The sequence below is a fragment of the Protopterus annectens genome, chromosome 1.part1, assembly GCF_019279795.1.
Source record: "Protopterus annectens isolate FY-2018-M chromosome 1.part1, PAN1.0, whole genome shotgun sequence".
Taxonomy (NCBI): Eukaryota; Metazoa; Chordata; order Ceratodontiformes; family Protopteridae; genus Protopterus; species Protopterus annectens.
Window position 1 is genome coordinate 789,211,985 of NC_056726.1, and position 17,455 is coordinate 789,229,439.

Genomic DNA, 17,455 nt, shown 5'->3' on the forward strand with positions numbered 1-17,455 from the left:
CCAGAACTAAAGCATGATGCTACACACAATATGATAAGTAAATGAATGAATGTGAATAAATATCAATAAATTTCAATAAATTAATAAAACGGAGAAGCACAATAAATACACATAATAAAAACAGGATAAAAATGAAAGTATAAGTGAGCACTGATAAGAACCTTCTGTAATTTACATTGAGTATTTGTTTTGTGGCAGTATAATGAGTGTACTTGCCAAATACCTGTGAAAACATAATCATTAAAATTTTATATTAAATTACATACTCTTATTTTACAGTGTTATATGACTTCTATACTTATACAATCAATTAATAAATTAATGAAATAAAATAAAATAATGAATGGTTAATTAATACATGTAAATACATTCAGTACTTGATAAATATATAGATAAACAGATGAGTAATTTTAGCGAATAAATGTATAAATAAATAAATATTGATAAATATTAATAAATATTAATAAATAACTGAATAAATAATTTGTTGATTTTGAATAACAAGGAACTAAAATGGATTTTGAGATTGGCTGCACATATACCCCCTGGTATTAATAATCAAGTCTCTATTAAGTCTATTTTGGAAGCCAGATAGACTTTTAGTTCTTGATTTTAGTCTCTTATTTCTCTATATATTTTGGTTAATGCACATGCATTATCTTTTCAAATGTAAACAAACTCAGTTGATTAATGGTTTTTAACTATTTAGTATTTAAAGTGGCCATTTAATTATTTATTCAGTTATTTATTAATATTTATTAATATTTATTAATATTTATCAATATTTATTTATTTATACATTTATTCGCTAACATTACTCATCTGTTTATCTATATATTTATCAAGTACTGAATGTATTTACATGTATTAATTAACCATTCATTATTTTATTTTATTTCATTAATTCATTAATTTATTAATTGATTGTATAAGTATAGAAGTCATATAACACTGTAAAATAAGAGTATGTAATTTAATATAAAATTTTAATGATTATGTTTTCACAGGTATTTGGCAAGTACACTCATTATACTGCCACAAAACAAATACTCAATGTAAATTACAGAAGGTTCTTATCAGTGCTCACTTATACTTTCATTTTTATCCTGTTTTTATTATGTGTATTTATTGTGCTTCTCCGTTTTATTAATTTATTGAAATTTATTGATATTTATTCACATTCATTCATTTACTTATCATATTGTGTGTAACATCATGCTTTAGTTCTGGCTGACAGTAGAATGACTAGTTATAAACAATATTGCCTACTTTAAGATCCTGAGATTCTTTTTGAAATGCCTGCTTCAAGTAATAATATTTAATTAACTAACTAATTGAGTAATTGAACAGTTTATCTGTTTCATTTTGGTGCCCTTTTTTACTTCTTTTGTATAAATAGAGGCTTTTAAATGTTATATGTACTGTCTGATGAAGCGTAGTGGTAGCTACGCGAAAGCGCTTACAGTTATTAAAGGTTCTTTGCTGTATTCATCCTGGAATATGTGATATTTTTACTGGGAAAGTGAAGCTGTCATTTTGTTTTCGTTGATCCGAGCACTTTGATTTTTGTGAACATTGAGTTATCTACAGAATTTCATAACTGCCTTCTACAGTTTTGTGGTGAGAGAGCCTGGTTGTTATCACCATTTTACCTGCCTTGTTGCTACAGGCACTCTCTCTAGCTACCGGTGGAAAGTTTTTTGCTTCATAATTAAGACACTAATTGCATTAACAACAACAACACACCTATGTGGTAAGATGGACAAGTAATTGGTTAATATACATAATCCTCTTGATATGGGTGGCAGGAGCAGGATCAGGGAATATGAAAGTGACCAATGGTATCTGACAGGGCTCTGTGCCGGGGCCATTTTTGTCTGATATTTACTTCTCTGACCTACAGACTAAACACCAAGACATATGGTTAACCAAGATAACTGCAAACTGGGAGTCATTCTCAAATCTCCCTTTGTCATAGAAGCCCTCCATCAGGAACTTACACGTATACGTGTCTGCTGTATTGAAAATAAATGTTAAAAAAATGCAACATTGTTACATTTGGCAGGCAACCATCCCCTTCCAGCATATTAAACTGATAACACACTATTTCAAAACAAAAATATAGTTACAGTCCTGGGAATCTGAGCTGATAATTCCCTCTTCTTTGATCACTGTGCAGCAATGGTTGACAGGACACCCTATTACCAGGTGCAGTTTATAACCAAGGGAATATCATCGAGATCTAAAGATGTTATTGTCCTCTTGTATTTAACACTGATCAGACCAATCTAGAGCACATCCACTTTGGGATGCAACTTTCCAGGTTCCCAACTAAGGATGAGGTAGTATGTGTCTTGGTGCTTGACTTCCACTGAGTGTTAGTCTTGTTTGAACTTGGGAGGTTTAGGCAATGAACTTTTTACAGCCTCAGTGCATGACAACTTTTCATGTATTTGTGTGGAGTGCTGTGAATGACTGTGATGCTCACAGACTGTGGTCAAATGTGAGAGTGATACTTATATCTTAGCAAAGTCTGTGTTCACATGTGACAGTAATTCCTCCATCTTAGCTAAATATTTGCATCTCTCACAAACAGTATGTGATACGATAAGTAAAATTTCTTTGTCTGTGAGCATCAGGCAATTGCTACACTGCCTAAGTAATCAAATTATATGAAGCTGGCAACTGAGGGAAGGCAAGCTGGCTGACCTTACACTTGGTCCAAGAGTACAGAAATATAGGGCATAAGAGTTATATGTACAGTATCTGACTTGCTTGAATAAATTTAAATGCGTGCAGTATAATAAATATTAGTACAATAAATGTTTGTAGCATAATAAACAATTATTGGTAGGACTTGTATTAAGGTAGAAACAGCTAAAGCAATTTAACTTGGTCTGAAATGAGGGTAGTACAGTACAGCAGCCTGCTATTGGCTATACCTCTGTCTAGTCCTGTTAAGAGCAGCTAAAGTGCCTGTGTCTATCAATTAAAGGCTTGCATGGCCAGTGCAATACAGCTGAGCTAAGAAGTCAAAGAAACCAATAAAGAAACAGTTTTTGGATTCAGCCAATACCGTTAGCATCATTGAGACTACAGCAGCTTATCTCCCACAGAAAAATCAGTCATCTTTCAGACTGCCTACACTGGTGGCCAAAAGTTTGCTGTAACAGAAACTAAGTTGTAATTACATAAAATATAGGAAAGCAGTACATTTAACACAGAGAACATTATAACGGTTAATAATTCTGTCAGGTGACTTTGCAAATAGTAATTAAGATGCAAATAGTTAAAATGGAGATAAAAAACAAAGATTAACCCCATGGAACAGTACATCACTTGAAGCAGTACAACACTTAATATATTAGCCAGGCAACTGTAGAAATACAACGTTCCGTCAAAAACAATATAAAATGAGACAAACTGGTTACAACAGTAAAATAAATGTTAGTGCAATAGAATAAATGTACTTTCCTGTTAACAGGATGCAAAATGGAGTGAAAATACAACTTTGCTTGGTTTTAGCTTGTGCACAAGAGCTTTGGCTTCCAAGAAGGTGTACCTTGGACAATTGGATTGGGGACAGGAAATTCATCCCTAGTTTGGCAACAATGTTTCTAATGGACACAGGCAGCCTGTAAATGGTTCATCTGCCAGGCCCTGCTTGTAGATGTTTCATCTTCCACGTCCCTGCTTACACTTATCAAGGGTACCAGAACTTGTCATAGATTTGATTTGAAATGACAAAATAATTTTTATATATAACTGCTGCCTGTACAATCCACTAAGTTGCATGTGTGCTTTCTCTCAAATAACGTAAATCTCTGTAAAATCTAAGAATGTATATGTATAAATGTAACTTTTTGTGTATAAATGTAAATAGAAATGTAAATACTGTTTGTGTATAAATGTAAATAAAAATGTAACTACTCTGCTTGACTGGAACGTACAGTAGTATAATGCAATGTAAGCAAATGGAGCTCTCCCTGGGCCTCCCCTGAAAACGGGTATTACCCAGTTGGACTTTCCCCGTAAACAAAGACGAATAAATAAATAAATAAATTTGGGGTGGATGACTAGGCTTAAGAAGGCCCTTGTAGTCATTAGCCTAGCGAACACCTATGAACCTATGAGAGTCTTACAATAAGACAGCAATGGCCATCTCCTCATGCAAAATAAATTAACATGAAAACAAAAGAACAAATGAAAAACATCTAAAGTTCTACCCAAGAGTGTTTATTTTCCTAGAACTGCAACAATACACCAACAATTACCAGGTTTAACCATCAGAATCTCTAGATGATTCATACTACTGGCACAAACTGGCTGTTTGTTTTATGTTTGAAAATTGGTAAAAACACAACAAACAAATGCAGCAACACTGACTAATCAAATTCCATCCATCCATCTATGCATTCACAACCCCTTTTCCTATTTTGTACATGGGGCTGGGGTGTCACTTCAACAATGAGAATCATCTACAGCCAAGGTTCACACCAATAAGTGGCTAGCCCTGCCGCTATAGTTCTTCCACACCACACAGTCACATGCACACTCACACCTATGGCCAATTTAGAGTGTCCAATCCACCTACTGCATGTCTCTTGAATATGGAAGGAAACCCACGCAGACACAGACAGGACATGCAGACTCCGCACAGAAGGTACCTAAGCCAAGAACTGAACTGGGGAACCTCTTGCTGTGAGGTGATAACGTTAATATTAAGAGGGCCCCTGCATCTTTGTGGCAGAAGTGTGTAGCTCGGGACCCATCTGAGTTGGAGATTGCTGGAATAAAGGTATAGTGAGGGGCTTTTCTACTGGCAGACTGTGTAAGAGCTGCTTACTTTTGTTTCTATTTAAGCACTGCATTTGCTCAGAGTTTGGCATTCTAAGCCAGAAATGTCACGTGCATCTAACAGAATCCAATGCATCCACTGAAATCTATAAAACATAAGTAGAATTTAAGCCTTTTTGTTGTTCTGTTGTTCAGCACTTGTGTACTGTTTTTCATTGTACTACTGCTTCATTTTATACTGTTTTTGCTGCTTTGACTGTTTTATTTTGCACTTTGTCCTTTTTGATTCATCTGCCTCAAACAGTACATGCTATATTCAGACTTGCTGAATCTAGACTGTTTTGATTTCACTTGAGCATTAAAACCTGTTATCTTACATTAAGAGGGCTCCCTGCACCCTTGTGGCAGAAGTGTGTAGCTTGGGTCCAATCTGAGTTGGAGATTGCTGGAGTAAAGGCTCAGTGAGGGGCTTTTCGATTGGTAGACTGTTAGAGCTGCTTAATTTTATTTGCAATTAAGCACAGCATTTGCCTGAAGCTGTGCACCACTCTGCGGGGCTTAGCACTGCCATGTATAGACACAAATGCTTAGAAAGACAAATTTTCCCTAGACAACTGCTAGGGGAACCCTCTTAATCTTCCCTGCTTCTCAATGTGCAACACAGTTGCACACTGCTGCCTCAACAGCAACTCAGCTGTGCATTTTGAGCTGTTGATGCAGGTGTCTACTCCTAAACTTCCCTTCTGATTAGCTGATTTTAATAGTCCTACAACACAACCTGGTCCATCTAACCCACTCCCCATTAGTTATTACAGAATACACCCGTCATAGCTGATTTTAATAGTCTTACAACAGAACCTGGTCCATCTAATCCACTCCCCACTGGTTATTACAGAATACACCTGTTATAGTGGATGGACAGTTCCCCACTGTTTCTCCAGCAGCCTGATTGATATGGGCCATCCTGAGGCAATGCGGCAATTGTCTCAGGTATACTGACAACCTATTACTTCTAAAACATAGAAACACAATATATGAGAGATGTACCTATACAATGAATCTGGAATCAATGCTCTCTCTGTCAAGCAACATCAGGTTGTCGGCACATGCACTTCACCTATTCCACAAACCAAGAGCACAAAAACATAAATCCACAAACACAGAAGTAATCACTAGACACCTAGCAAGCGCAAACCTTTTGCATACAATATAGTCCCAAAAGAATCCACTACACATAAAAACACACGTTAACAGTGTCTCACTTAATAAGCCCCTAAGGCAAAACACCTCAAAACCAAATGCCTTGGTCGCAGGTAAATCCATAGTGAGACACAGGGATGTCGCCCTCACCAGGGTAGACAAGGTGAAAGTCACTGTCAGCTGCCAGGATCAGGCATATCATGCACGCACTCAAGTCTCTCAACAACAAGCACTGTTATGACTGTTATAGTCCATGTTGGAGTGAATAACTTGAGACTTATCTCAATGGACTATATGAAGAGAGGGGTTCACTTCAAAATCCTGAAAACTCAAAATACAGAAAGCACTCCTTACTCTGGAAGATGCTGATGTCCATGCAGTCACAGAGACATGGTTCAAGGCTGCAGAGAGTAGCCCACTCATGCAAGGCTGCAATGCCTTCCACATGTTCAGACCACAAAATGGACATCAAAAAACCAAAGGAGGAGGTGTACCCATCTTTATTAAAGACAAATACACCTCAAGACGGTTAAACTGTATAACTCCCTAGAATTACTACAAGTCCAACTAACTCTAAGGAAGACTCCCTCCACATCATTGTTAGGTAAAGGTCCCCCCCCCCCCATAAATCACGAAAACTATTTGGCCTACCTGGACCTACTTGAGTTACTCACAATATAGCAAAACACCATGGTCATGGGTGACTAACTATCCTTCCATTGACTGGGAAGCATACATGAGCACAAACACACACGCCCTAAGGTTCTTGGACTTTGTTAACACAAATGCTCTGGAAAAGACAGTCTGCACCCCCACAAAGTCTCTAATGTTCTTGACCTAGTTCTCATCAACATGGGAGAATCACTGCACCACTCTGTCTGTCCTCCCTGTTAAAGTGTGATCATAAATCAGTCTTGTTCGAAGTAACAATTGTACCTGACCCCCCTCTGGAGCCAAAAGGTTGAAAAATTTCTCCAAAGCAAACTACAGCCTCCTAAGAGATGGCATAAATAGTTTCAACCCCACCCCCACCACTGACAGCAATGACTCCTATATGGACATGTACACAAATGTCCTGTATAAACACCTATACAAATGTACAGAATCAGCCATACCAGAATGGAGCAACACAAGGTCCTCATGAAAAAACAAGCCACCTTGGTGGACATCTAGCATAAATTGGTTATACAACAAGAGAAAGAAACTGCTGTCAAAGAACAAGAGGAAACGACCCCAGCAGAGGAGCAACACCCTCCACAGCTTGAACAAGCAAATTAGACATCTTGTAAAGTCCTGTAAAGCTATTTATGAAAATAAATTATCATCTACAGCTAAGGATAATCCCAAGGCATTCTTTAGCTACATCTGAAATCTAAAAGGGAAGCCCAAGCCTTGTGTCAAATTAGTAGTGGACGGTACCACTCATACTCATACTGAACCTGAGGATATCACCAACCTGCTAGCAGAAAACTTCACCCCCCTGTCCCCAACAATCATACCCCAAAGCACACGTCACCTGTCCTCTACCTAGTATCTCCAAACAGCAGGTCATAGCCACACTCTCCAAGGTCAAAAACACAGTCTCTATGGGACCGGATAACATCAGAGGCTGCTTATTAAACGGTCTAAAAGAGGAGTTAGGAGAAACACTGGGCACTCTCTTCAGCCACAGTCTAAGCACTGGCTTTGTCCCAGCAGAGTGGAGAACAGTAACCGTAATCCCCTTGCACAAAGAAAGTCCTTCAACCGACCCTGGGAACTACAGATCCATAAGCCTAACCAGTCTTATCTGTAAGGTCGAGAGAATCTTCATGGACCTTATCAACAAGGATATAGGAGACCTTCAGAAGCATGACCCAACCGAGTTTGGCTTTGTTAAAGGCAGATCTTGCCTGTTAAACCTAGCGGACATCTTCGAGAATGTCCCCAGAGCCCTGGATGAAGGCAAAGTAGTACATACTGCCTATCTTGACTTAGCCAAGGCCTTTGACAATCCCCCACTCAGGCATTATTGAAAAGCTCAACCAGCTGGGAATTAACCCATGTCATTTGATGGGTAGCAAACTGCCTCACCGGCACAGCGTATACAGTCAAAATTAGGGATTCCATCTCTATTAGCAAATCTGTTACCAGTGGTGCCCAACAGGGATCTGTGATGGGCCCTCTACTATTTAGAATCTATTTCTCTGAAATGCAAGTGAAAATTGATGGTCTGTGGCTCACCAAGTTCACTGATGACTGCAAACTGGGTGCAAACAACGAACCTCCCAATGATGTCAACACACTACAAAATGGGCTTACACTGACAAATGACTGGTACCAAAGCCGTGGCCTTAACTTAATGCAAAAAAAAAAAAAAAGCATTATCATCCCTTTCGGCAAAACAGAAGTCCCTGGAAATTACAATATTAATAATACCCCCAAAGTATAAACCCAATGGTGAGCGACCTGGGAATGCAAGTTGATGGCAACCTTACTTTTGATCATCATGTGACCACAGTAGTAAGGAATGCTTTCTACGTTGCACATCTCATAAGTAAAGGCATAGCATCCAAAGCTAAGGAAGTTATAACTCCCCTGGACTCATCCTTCATCAGACCTATAACAATGCTCCCTTCTGTATGTACCTTACCAGACACCTGCAGCAGCTGGGGAGACCTCAGAAATTTCTCACCAAGAATGTTCAGGGCCTTCAACACATGACCTACATGCATAGACCAAAAGCCCTGTCACTGTACTCTGTATCATATAGACTGCTTAGAGGAGACTTGTGCCTGGCCTACAGAGAGCAGTCTTGGACCCTGCCTTAATGGAAATGCTGTACATCCAAAAATCAAATGGGACAAGACTTGCATACTCTAAGCACCTTAACCTATCCTGCGACATTAATAGAACATGCTGGAGAGACAGATGCCTCTCCTCTGGCACAAACTCCCAATTCACTTTAAACAGAGTTCCTCAATGACTCTATTTAAGCGTAACTTGTACAGTTGTATGGGGAACTATAAATTTACCCCGGGGGTTTCACCTATGTCCTGCATGGACAGGGGCAGGTGGTGCTGATCTTAGATTTCTGTTGCAAATATGGACTACATATCTTGATCTATAATTGAACAAGAGTATATCATGGCTAGGCTTGTAAAGGCCCTAGGGCCAATAGCCTAGTAACCTCCTATGATACTATGATCCTAACTGCTGTGCCACTGTGCCGCCATTCTAATTAATCCATTTAACAGTATATAAATCACTTGAAAAGCAGTGAAAACTGTAAAACCAAACAGCAGTTGTTTCAAATTTACAGATAAAACAATAAAAATGACAGAACCCACCCTAAACTGATTTAAATAGCTAGACGTAACACAGAAACTCACATGAAAAGGAATGCAAACAGTAAAATTTTCATTAACAGCTCTGACTTCATATTTAGAGAAAATAATCACAGTAAAATACATACAAAAATGCCAAAAACCACTGAAAACTGAATATGATAACTAGGTGACTTGAAATGCAGTAGAATAAATGTACTTTCCTATTGCCTGAAATCAAAACGCCACGTTGGTTTTAGAATGTGAACACAGCTTCAAGACTCTTAAAATATGACAACTGCTGACTGCTCATGCAATATAAATTAACAAAAGAAATGAAAGAATCAGTGAAAAACAGCAACATATCTAAACAATGGTGTTGGCCTTCCCAGAACTGTAGCAATTACCCCACTCTGACCAAGGTTAGCCACCACAAGCTCTAGATAACTCACACAGCAGGTTAAAACTGGCTGTTTGCTCTCAGTATGAAAATTGACTAAAACACAGGAAAGAAAATGCAGCAACACCGTTTAATCCACTTAACAGAAACCACTTGAAAAGCACTTAAACCTACACAACCCATTCAAGTAATAGCTGTAAAATTCTGAGAACACACACAAAAAAAGAAAACAGCAAACAACTGTAAAACACCTTTAATTAATAGATGTAACTTCAGATTCAGAGAAAACACAGTACAATACAAAAAAATGATGGGAACCACTTAAAACTAATTAAAACAGACAGTCAACTTTGCATGTAGTAGAATAAATGTACTTTTCTGTGCCTTGGATACAAAACTCAGTTAAAATGCCACATTGTTTGATTTTAGCTTGTGCACAGAAGCTTAAGCTTCCAAAAGTCTTAGAATATGACTTTTCACCCAGGATGGGCAAAATGGAAATAGCTGTCTACTCTAATCCCTTTTTAGTTGGGTCACTAAACACTTAAGCCATTAAGTGGGATACATTTAAGGCCAAAACCTCTAAGCCACAGAGTTAGTGGTTTATCCATCCATTCATCCATCCACATTCAAGTACAATTAAATTAGTAAAGGTTACAATGGAGTGCAGGTTGGACAGAACTGGCGTCTGGATATCCACAGGCATTCAAGGCATTAAAATATGAGTACAGCAAACAAGTGCAAGTGAAACTGTCAGCTACAGAAATACAGTCAACATGAATGCAATATTATACCTTCACTTATTTAACACTGGCTGCACTTACCTGTTGAGGCATTAGTAAAATCAACAAATGCAGGTGCACTGCTAATGGATGAAGAAGGTTCATATTTGACTTCTATCCAAAGATTCTTCACTTCTAGAATTTCATGACGTATCCGTTCAAGGTCAACATACTCTGTCCACAGGTCCTAAAACAAAGCAATTACTTAAGCAGATACGTAGGACTTTAAAACTGTTAATTAATTTTTTTATTTTTGCTAAACTACTATATTTCACTGAACATATATCCTTTTCAGGACAGACCTGAAATGGCACATAGTAACAAGGGAAATTTTGCCCAGGATAGTAGGGAAAGTCAATCATTCTTCTCGAGCAACTGGCATGAGATCTTCGGTAACCTGAACTACCACCAAGTCAGGATGTGGAGACCTTAATTTAATGGAATACAATGTATTTAGGTCCAAAGACAATGAAAGACTGAAAAAATTACAGAGAAAGTTACCTCAGTAGTCACAAAACAGACAGTCAAGTCTTGAGCATGGAGAAAAGGGGTAAGATACTTCATGGAGACCGAGAGTGAGAAACTTTATTTCAGAGACACTGTTGAAATTCAGGTCTGTTTGCAGTTGTTACAGTAAATGGGGACTCTCCTTCTCCCAGTTTCAGTGACTGCAGTCTTGAATTATTTACTGGGTGCTGATGGTGGTATTTGTCCCCCATGCAAGAAAGCAAATGTTTTTAGTGCAGTGTAACTGCTGTTTTAAATGGCTCGCAACTGAAAAGTTGGCACTCGAAATGCTAAGTACCAACAAGCTGAAAAAAAAAACTGAAATTAAAGGAGAAGAATGAACCTCAAAAATTGCTCTTCTCTTTAAAACATACATACCAACTCCAAGATCTCCACTCCTTAGAGAAAAGGGAATATTCCTAGAAATGGCATCTTGGACTTGGTATATTACAAGGCCAATCTTTTGGCCATTCAGTCACCATGTTTTGGGACAGGCTCTATTACCATTTTAAACACTTTTTTCCAGTTGAACTACATTTTCTATTACACAGAGCATATTTGTTCAAGTGAAATATAGAGAACACCACGTTATTGAATAAGCACACCTATCATGAAATAGTACTAATATGCTGAGCCAGGGCAACAGATGCTGAAATTCACAGTAAGAACAGGTCCTTTAAACTAAAGTTTGGAAAACGTCACAGGAATTCATTGCTTTCATTTAGCCTATAGCTCTACAACTTCTACAGCACTTACAGTAACAAGCATAAAGTAATTCTTCAGATACAGTGGCTTCTAAAGACACGAACAGGTGTATACATAAAAAACAATACTTTACTAAGCAGAATGATCTGCTACAAGGTTGTGCCACATGGATAATGAACTGAAGTTCACATGAAATATACTTTTTTTATAGGTATGATTTTGGGACAATGGGCTTTAATGCAAACTATCCTGACTTTGTTTAACAGGTCATGTTCAAGCCTGAGTGTTAGCAAGCTTTAAATGTTTCAGAAAAAAAACAATACAAAATAAAATGTAAAACATAAGAACAATACACCAAAAAATGACAACGGCATAACAGTAAAAATAAAGCACATAAGTTATGCACTATAAATGAAAATAAGAAATCAGCATAAAAAGCAACTGTGAGCAGTACACTGTCAAGGCTGTAAAACACTAACTTATACAATGTTGCTTCAAAGAGCACTAATTCAAAGAGGTGAGTGCATGTTGGGCTCTCTCAGCTACCTATGCAGATTGTTTCAGAGGCATGGCTCTTGAAAATCAAATGCACAAAATACTGGAGGATCTGAGCCTCATCTGTGGGAGTGTTACAAGCCACTAAATGGCCAAGCAAAGGGGAATGGAGTGGCTTTTACCATGCAAGCAGATCTCCTATGTGGGGGGGGGGGGGGGGTCTCAAGTCACCCACAGCCCAACTAGCAGTCAGTGCAGCTCACACATACTACTGTGATATAATACGTAGCTCGGCAGCAAAGTTTTGCACTAGTTGCAAGTGGTCCAGTTTACAGCCCAAAAGCCTTAGCTACAGTACATTACTGTAGTTTACAACAATATCTACCATTTTAGGGAGTTCTGTGGATAGAGTAAGATATTCAGTAATGCAATGTTCCTGTGATGGAAACAGGAAGATTTGATAACAGCTGAAACCTGGTTTACTGCGCACCTTTTACATGAATTCCAGTCAGTTCCCACTACAATGCTACATTCAACAGTGTATAAAAGGAACTTTTAAAGAAGAAAAACTATATGATGGTGCAGATTAGCAGACATATGACAATGTTCATACAGAATGTTAGTTAATCACAATGATACTAAACATTGTCAAGTTGCTTAATATTTTTTATAATGCATATTACATAACTTAACTCGTGGCACACAGGATTACTGAAGGGCTAATGTACAACCAATGTGTATTCAAACGACCAGTTTCATGGTTAGGTAGATGGGTGAAAACGTTCTGTAGTCTGTGAGCAGTGTGAGGAATCAAGAAAGCAGCAGATAAACACTCTAATACAGAGGTCTAAAATTAATTTATTGAGAACAGTATAATGACATTTCTGTTAAACATAAAAATCTTACATTTACAGTTCAGTAGCAAGAAAGAAAAATTACATAAGTATCTCTACAGAAATAAATGTGTGGGTGTTCATTACACCAAACAATGCCTGAGAAGACCTCTGCAGTGGTTAAATATTTGCATGCATTCTTTCATTTGGTACCCCTTTCATGATGATTCTTCAACTCTCTCTAGTTCCTATGATCCAGATGCACATGCCTGCCTTCTCATACCTGGAATACATGCACTGAAGCCAATGGGCAAGTTTCCCCAGCTATCTAGTTTCAGATCACAACATAAACAAGAGGAAACAGCTACAAAGCAAGAAAATAATTATAAACTTATAATTTTGAAGTTTGTTTAAAAGATGTCTTGCGGCTATGATATAACAGACAAAAAGGTTGATACAGGATGTGGAAAATACACACAGTGCAGACAGCTTCCTCAAAGATCAAATGATACACTGAGCACCTACACAACTGTTCTTTCTTATTTCAAGCAGTGTCCACAGTGGATAGATCACTTGGAAAGCATTCCAAGAGCACTGAAAAAAAATTAAAAGTAAGCAGAAGTAACCTGAGAGCCAACCACAAGCTAAGACGCCCTGAAAGACAGCTCTACCACATGGCTGTACTCCTTGAACTGGAGGAATAAACTATATTGTTTGTGAAATGCATGCAGTGATGACTAGGTGTTAAAAGTCAGACTGGGAACATTACTGAAATCCACACCAGTAGAAGACACTCTTCTCGTGGGACAGCCTATCACCATTCTGATTAGACAGGAATTAACCTTTTAAGAAGAAAACATAATACTCACTCTACACCTGGTAAAAGAAACCAACAAATGACACATCTTTCTCTGCTCCTAGGTGCCACAGAGGTGGATGGTGCACAGAATGAGTGCGGAGAACACATTCCCTTCATTTTATCATCCAGAAAGAATACAGAGATGAACTGATGGGATGAGCTGCAGTACAGAATGCAACTTCTGAAGAAGACAAGAATCTGATCTGAAAAAACTTCCAGCCCACAAGGAAGATGAAGAAGGGCTCTTTACATAACATGGCATGAAGCTTGGATATACCCCAGGCAGAGCTGATCCACCAGGAGTGTCTTCCAGGACACAAGTCTCAGGTCTAGAAAATCGACTAGCTCAAAGGGTGGACATGACAAGTTGTTTATGAAGTTCAGTTCTGAAGGTGAATAAGGATTCTTCACTACAGGCTATGAGCAAAACATCTCCTTCAGAAACTGCTAAATCAGCTTATACTGAAACACAACCTTGTCCTCCACCGGATCAAGATATTATATTAGAATGGACAAGTACTACTTGATAGTGGAATAACTAAGCCTTTTATCAAAAAATTCCTGGGACAAGACAGGCAAACACTGAGATTTACAAACTAAGGAGAAGGAAGAGGGTACTTCGTAACACAGAAAAAGAATATTCCACTAAGCTTTGTGGGTGTTCCAAATGAAACATTTTATGACAACTCAAAACGTTGAGATTTTCTGGAGAAAGACCTGGTAGCTAAACAGGAATTGGCACAGCAACCATGCAGAGGCAATTCAACCTAAATTAGGCAAACCACCCCAAATGTAATAGAAGATAATATTATAAAAGATATAAGCTGATCAACAATATATAAGCTGTTCCAAGACGATACTTTGATCAAACATGTCAAAAAACACAGAGATATCAAGGAAATCTACAAAAGAATGAGGGCTAAGCTCTTGGCACAAAGAAAATTACTTCTCAGCTGTTTGGCTAAGATCATGTATGTAGAATGAAGATGTTCACTTTTCCAGACTAGGCAATTTTACGGTTATAATTAGTCCAAAATCCAGAGTGCTAAGCATCAAAGCAGTTCTGTTCCCTTAAAAATAAATCAAGTTGTGTCTAAACTACTTTCTCCATAACATTACTGAAAACAGGACATGAGGTATGTTAGTAGGTTAGTAACTATCATAGGCACGTGATTAAAATAAGTTCTGTTGTGAAGAGAAATAACCAAGGCCTCCTTACAAAAACAGACTCGAGTCAACACCTCAAGGCAGGAACTAACTAGACTAGAAGGACAAGGGTCCAGACCAAAGACTGGAAGCAGCATGATTGAACTCATGAGACAAAGTAATCAGGCACTTAAAACCTTAATACCAAAAGAGATCCCAAAGTGTTTTGATGGTTGACTGCCTTCATTTGTCACCCAGTAATCTAAAGCTGACTTAAAAGTTGATAAAATCAGGTGAGTTTGATGGCAGCAGTACAGTGCAGTACTCAGAATGTGATTATCACTCTAAATCTAGGAAATGATTTTTGAAGAATAGGTGGAAAGTGAGGATGACTATGTGAGAGCGATCCAGTCCGGAAATTAAGTACATGATAAGAAGTTTGTTGTAAGGCTTTGTATGAAATATATGGAGACAGTGACTGAAGTAATTATACATAAAATGTACGGTAGGTTTTGGGGCTGCTAGGCCCTTATGCTAGACAGCTGGATTCTGAAATCAGTGACTGCTCATTACTGAAGAAGAAGTATGCAGCATGTTACTGTTAAAGCAGAAAGCTGGTAACATATGGAATAGATTATAAATAGTACCTATTAAACAGCAACTGGTTTCATTGAATGATAATGCAAGAAAGACAAATATGGCATTAAGCTGTATCTTGGAAGGACAAGAAGGTACAGATTGTTTAGTTCCTGTAATATAAAAAAAATGGTGCTATCAGTCCCTAGGTACAGAGAAATCCTAAAATGTTGCCTTTAATTTTCTCCGAGCATGCTTACAGAAAATTCTGGATAATTTTGGTTCAGTCTATTTCTCGTAAATATTTCAACCCTCAAGCCCCTGCTTACACTTGTCAAGGGTATCAGAACTTGTCAAGAGATTTGGAATGCAAGGGTACACTTAAAAAGGTCTTAGTGGTCGTTTGCCTAGTACAAACATATGAATCTATGAAAAGGAAAAAGTATTGTGGCAATATTAAAACTGATAATATGTACAGTAAAAAGTCAAGAGTGTTTTGGAGATCATGACTCTGTGGAAAACAGATTAGCGAAACTGCAATTTTCAAAACTGATTAAACATGTCATATGCAGAGAATTAAATATAATTTGACATTTTCCACTGTTTTAAAAGCATTTTTGCCAACTGGAAATGAGAAGTTATGTACCTACCATAACGTTCCATGTTAGTTGTCTTCTCTCGCCTTCTTTCTTGCTGGATGGGTTCGGAGCTGAACCTCGGCTCCGACTCGGCCACTACTAAAGCTCGAGAGCTAATTTTACCAGCTTGAAGCAACCCTATATCCCATGATGCTAGGCGGTAACTCCCCAGATCTCGTTTGGAAGCTGAAAAAGTACAGTTGTGTACACCTACCATAAATGTAGATGTTCGAGTGTCTTCACTGTTGCAGTCATAACTGTAGGGTGCTCCTGCCGGCAGGCAGCCCGAGGTCGGCCAGAATCCCAAAGTCTGGGTCCGGCGTCGGCTGTACAAGCTAGTATCCTGACGTCAGTACGCTTTGGTACATAGCCCTCAGCCAACGCCATCTTCTCCAGCCTTTCTTGCCCTAGATGTCAGAAGTCCCCAACAAAACAAAAATGAATCCAACAAGGAAACACAAATACACCACAAAAAAGGAAAAGGGAGAAAAAAGAGGGGATAGGAGGAGGAACCCGACTGCAACAGTGAAGACACTCGAACATCTACATTTATGGTAGGTGTACACAACTGTACTATGTTCTTCGTGTTTCACTGTTGCAGTCATAACTGTAGGGTGGAATCCCAAAGCAGTGTAAAAAGGGGAGGAGGCTTTAGATAGAAGAAGGGGAGGCAAGAATACCCTGCAAAACAGCAGAGGCAAAGCCTGCCCTGGTCTTGGAAAACAGAGGGAGATTGTAGTGCTTGGAAAAAGTATGCACAGAACTCCAAGTGGCAGCTTCCAAGATATCCTTGGTAGGGACTCCTCTGAGGAAAGCTGTAGAAGTGGCAGCTGCTCTAGTAGAATGACTTCTAATGGTACCTGGAAACTGTTTCCCATGATGAGTGTAACAAAATCTGATTCCATAAGCAATCCATTTGGAAATAGTTTGTTTAGAAATAGGTTTTCCAAGAGAACTGGAGGCAAAAGAAACAAACAATTGATTAGACTTTCTGAACTCTTTAGTCTTGTCCAGGTAAAATCGTAACTGTCTGTGCACATCTAATGAATGCAAAATCCTTTCCCCTTTATTTTGAGGATTTGGAAAGAAAGTAGGAAGGTGAATTGTCTGATTTAAAGCCACTTTCGAAATCACCTTAGGCATGAAAGTAGGATTGGTCCTCAAGGATACTCTGTCCTGATGGAAAATAAGGTATGGTTCCACAGCCATGAG

At 38.3% G+C, this 17,455-nt stretch overlaps 1 protein-coding gene across 2 annotated transcripts in view; it reads right to left on the reverse strand.

Moving 5' to 3' along the window:
* The window catches only part of EPG5 (ectopic P-granules autophagy protein 5 homolog), a 2,535,958-nt gene that overhangs the window by 1,051,426 nt on the left and 1,467,077 nt on the right, over positions 1 to 17,455 (reverse strand). For both annotated transcript variants that reach the window (XM_044078183.1, XR_006365599.1), the window contains exon 25: positions 10,527 to 10,671. In XM_044078183.1, the coding sequence (XP_043934118.1) occupies positions 10,527 to 10,671 (145 nt within the window). The remainder of the gene's footprint in view (positions 1 to 10,526; positions 10,672 to 17,455) is intronic.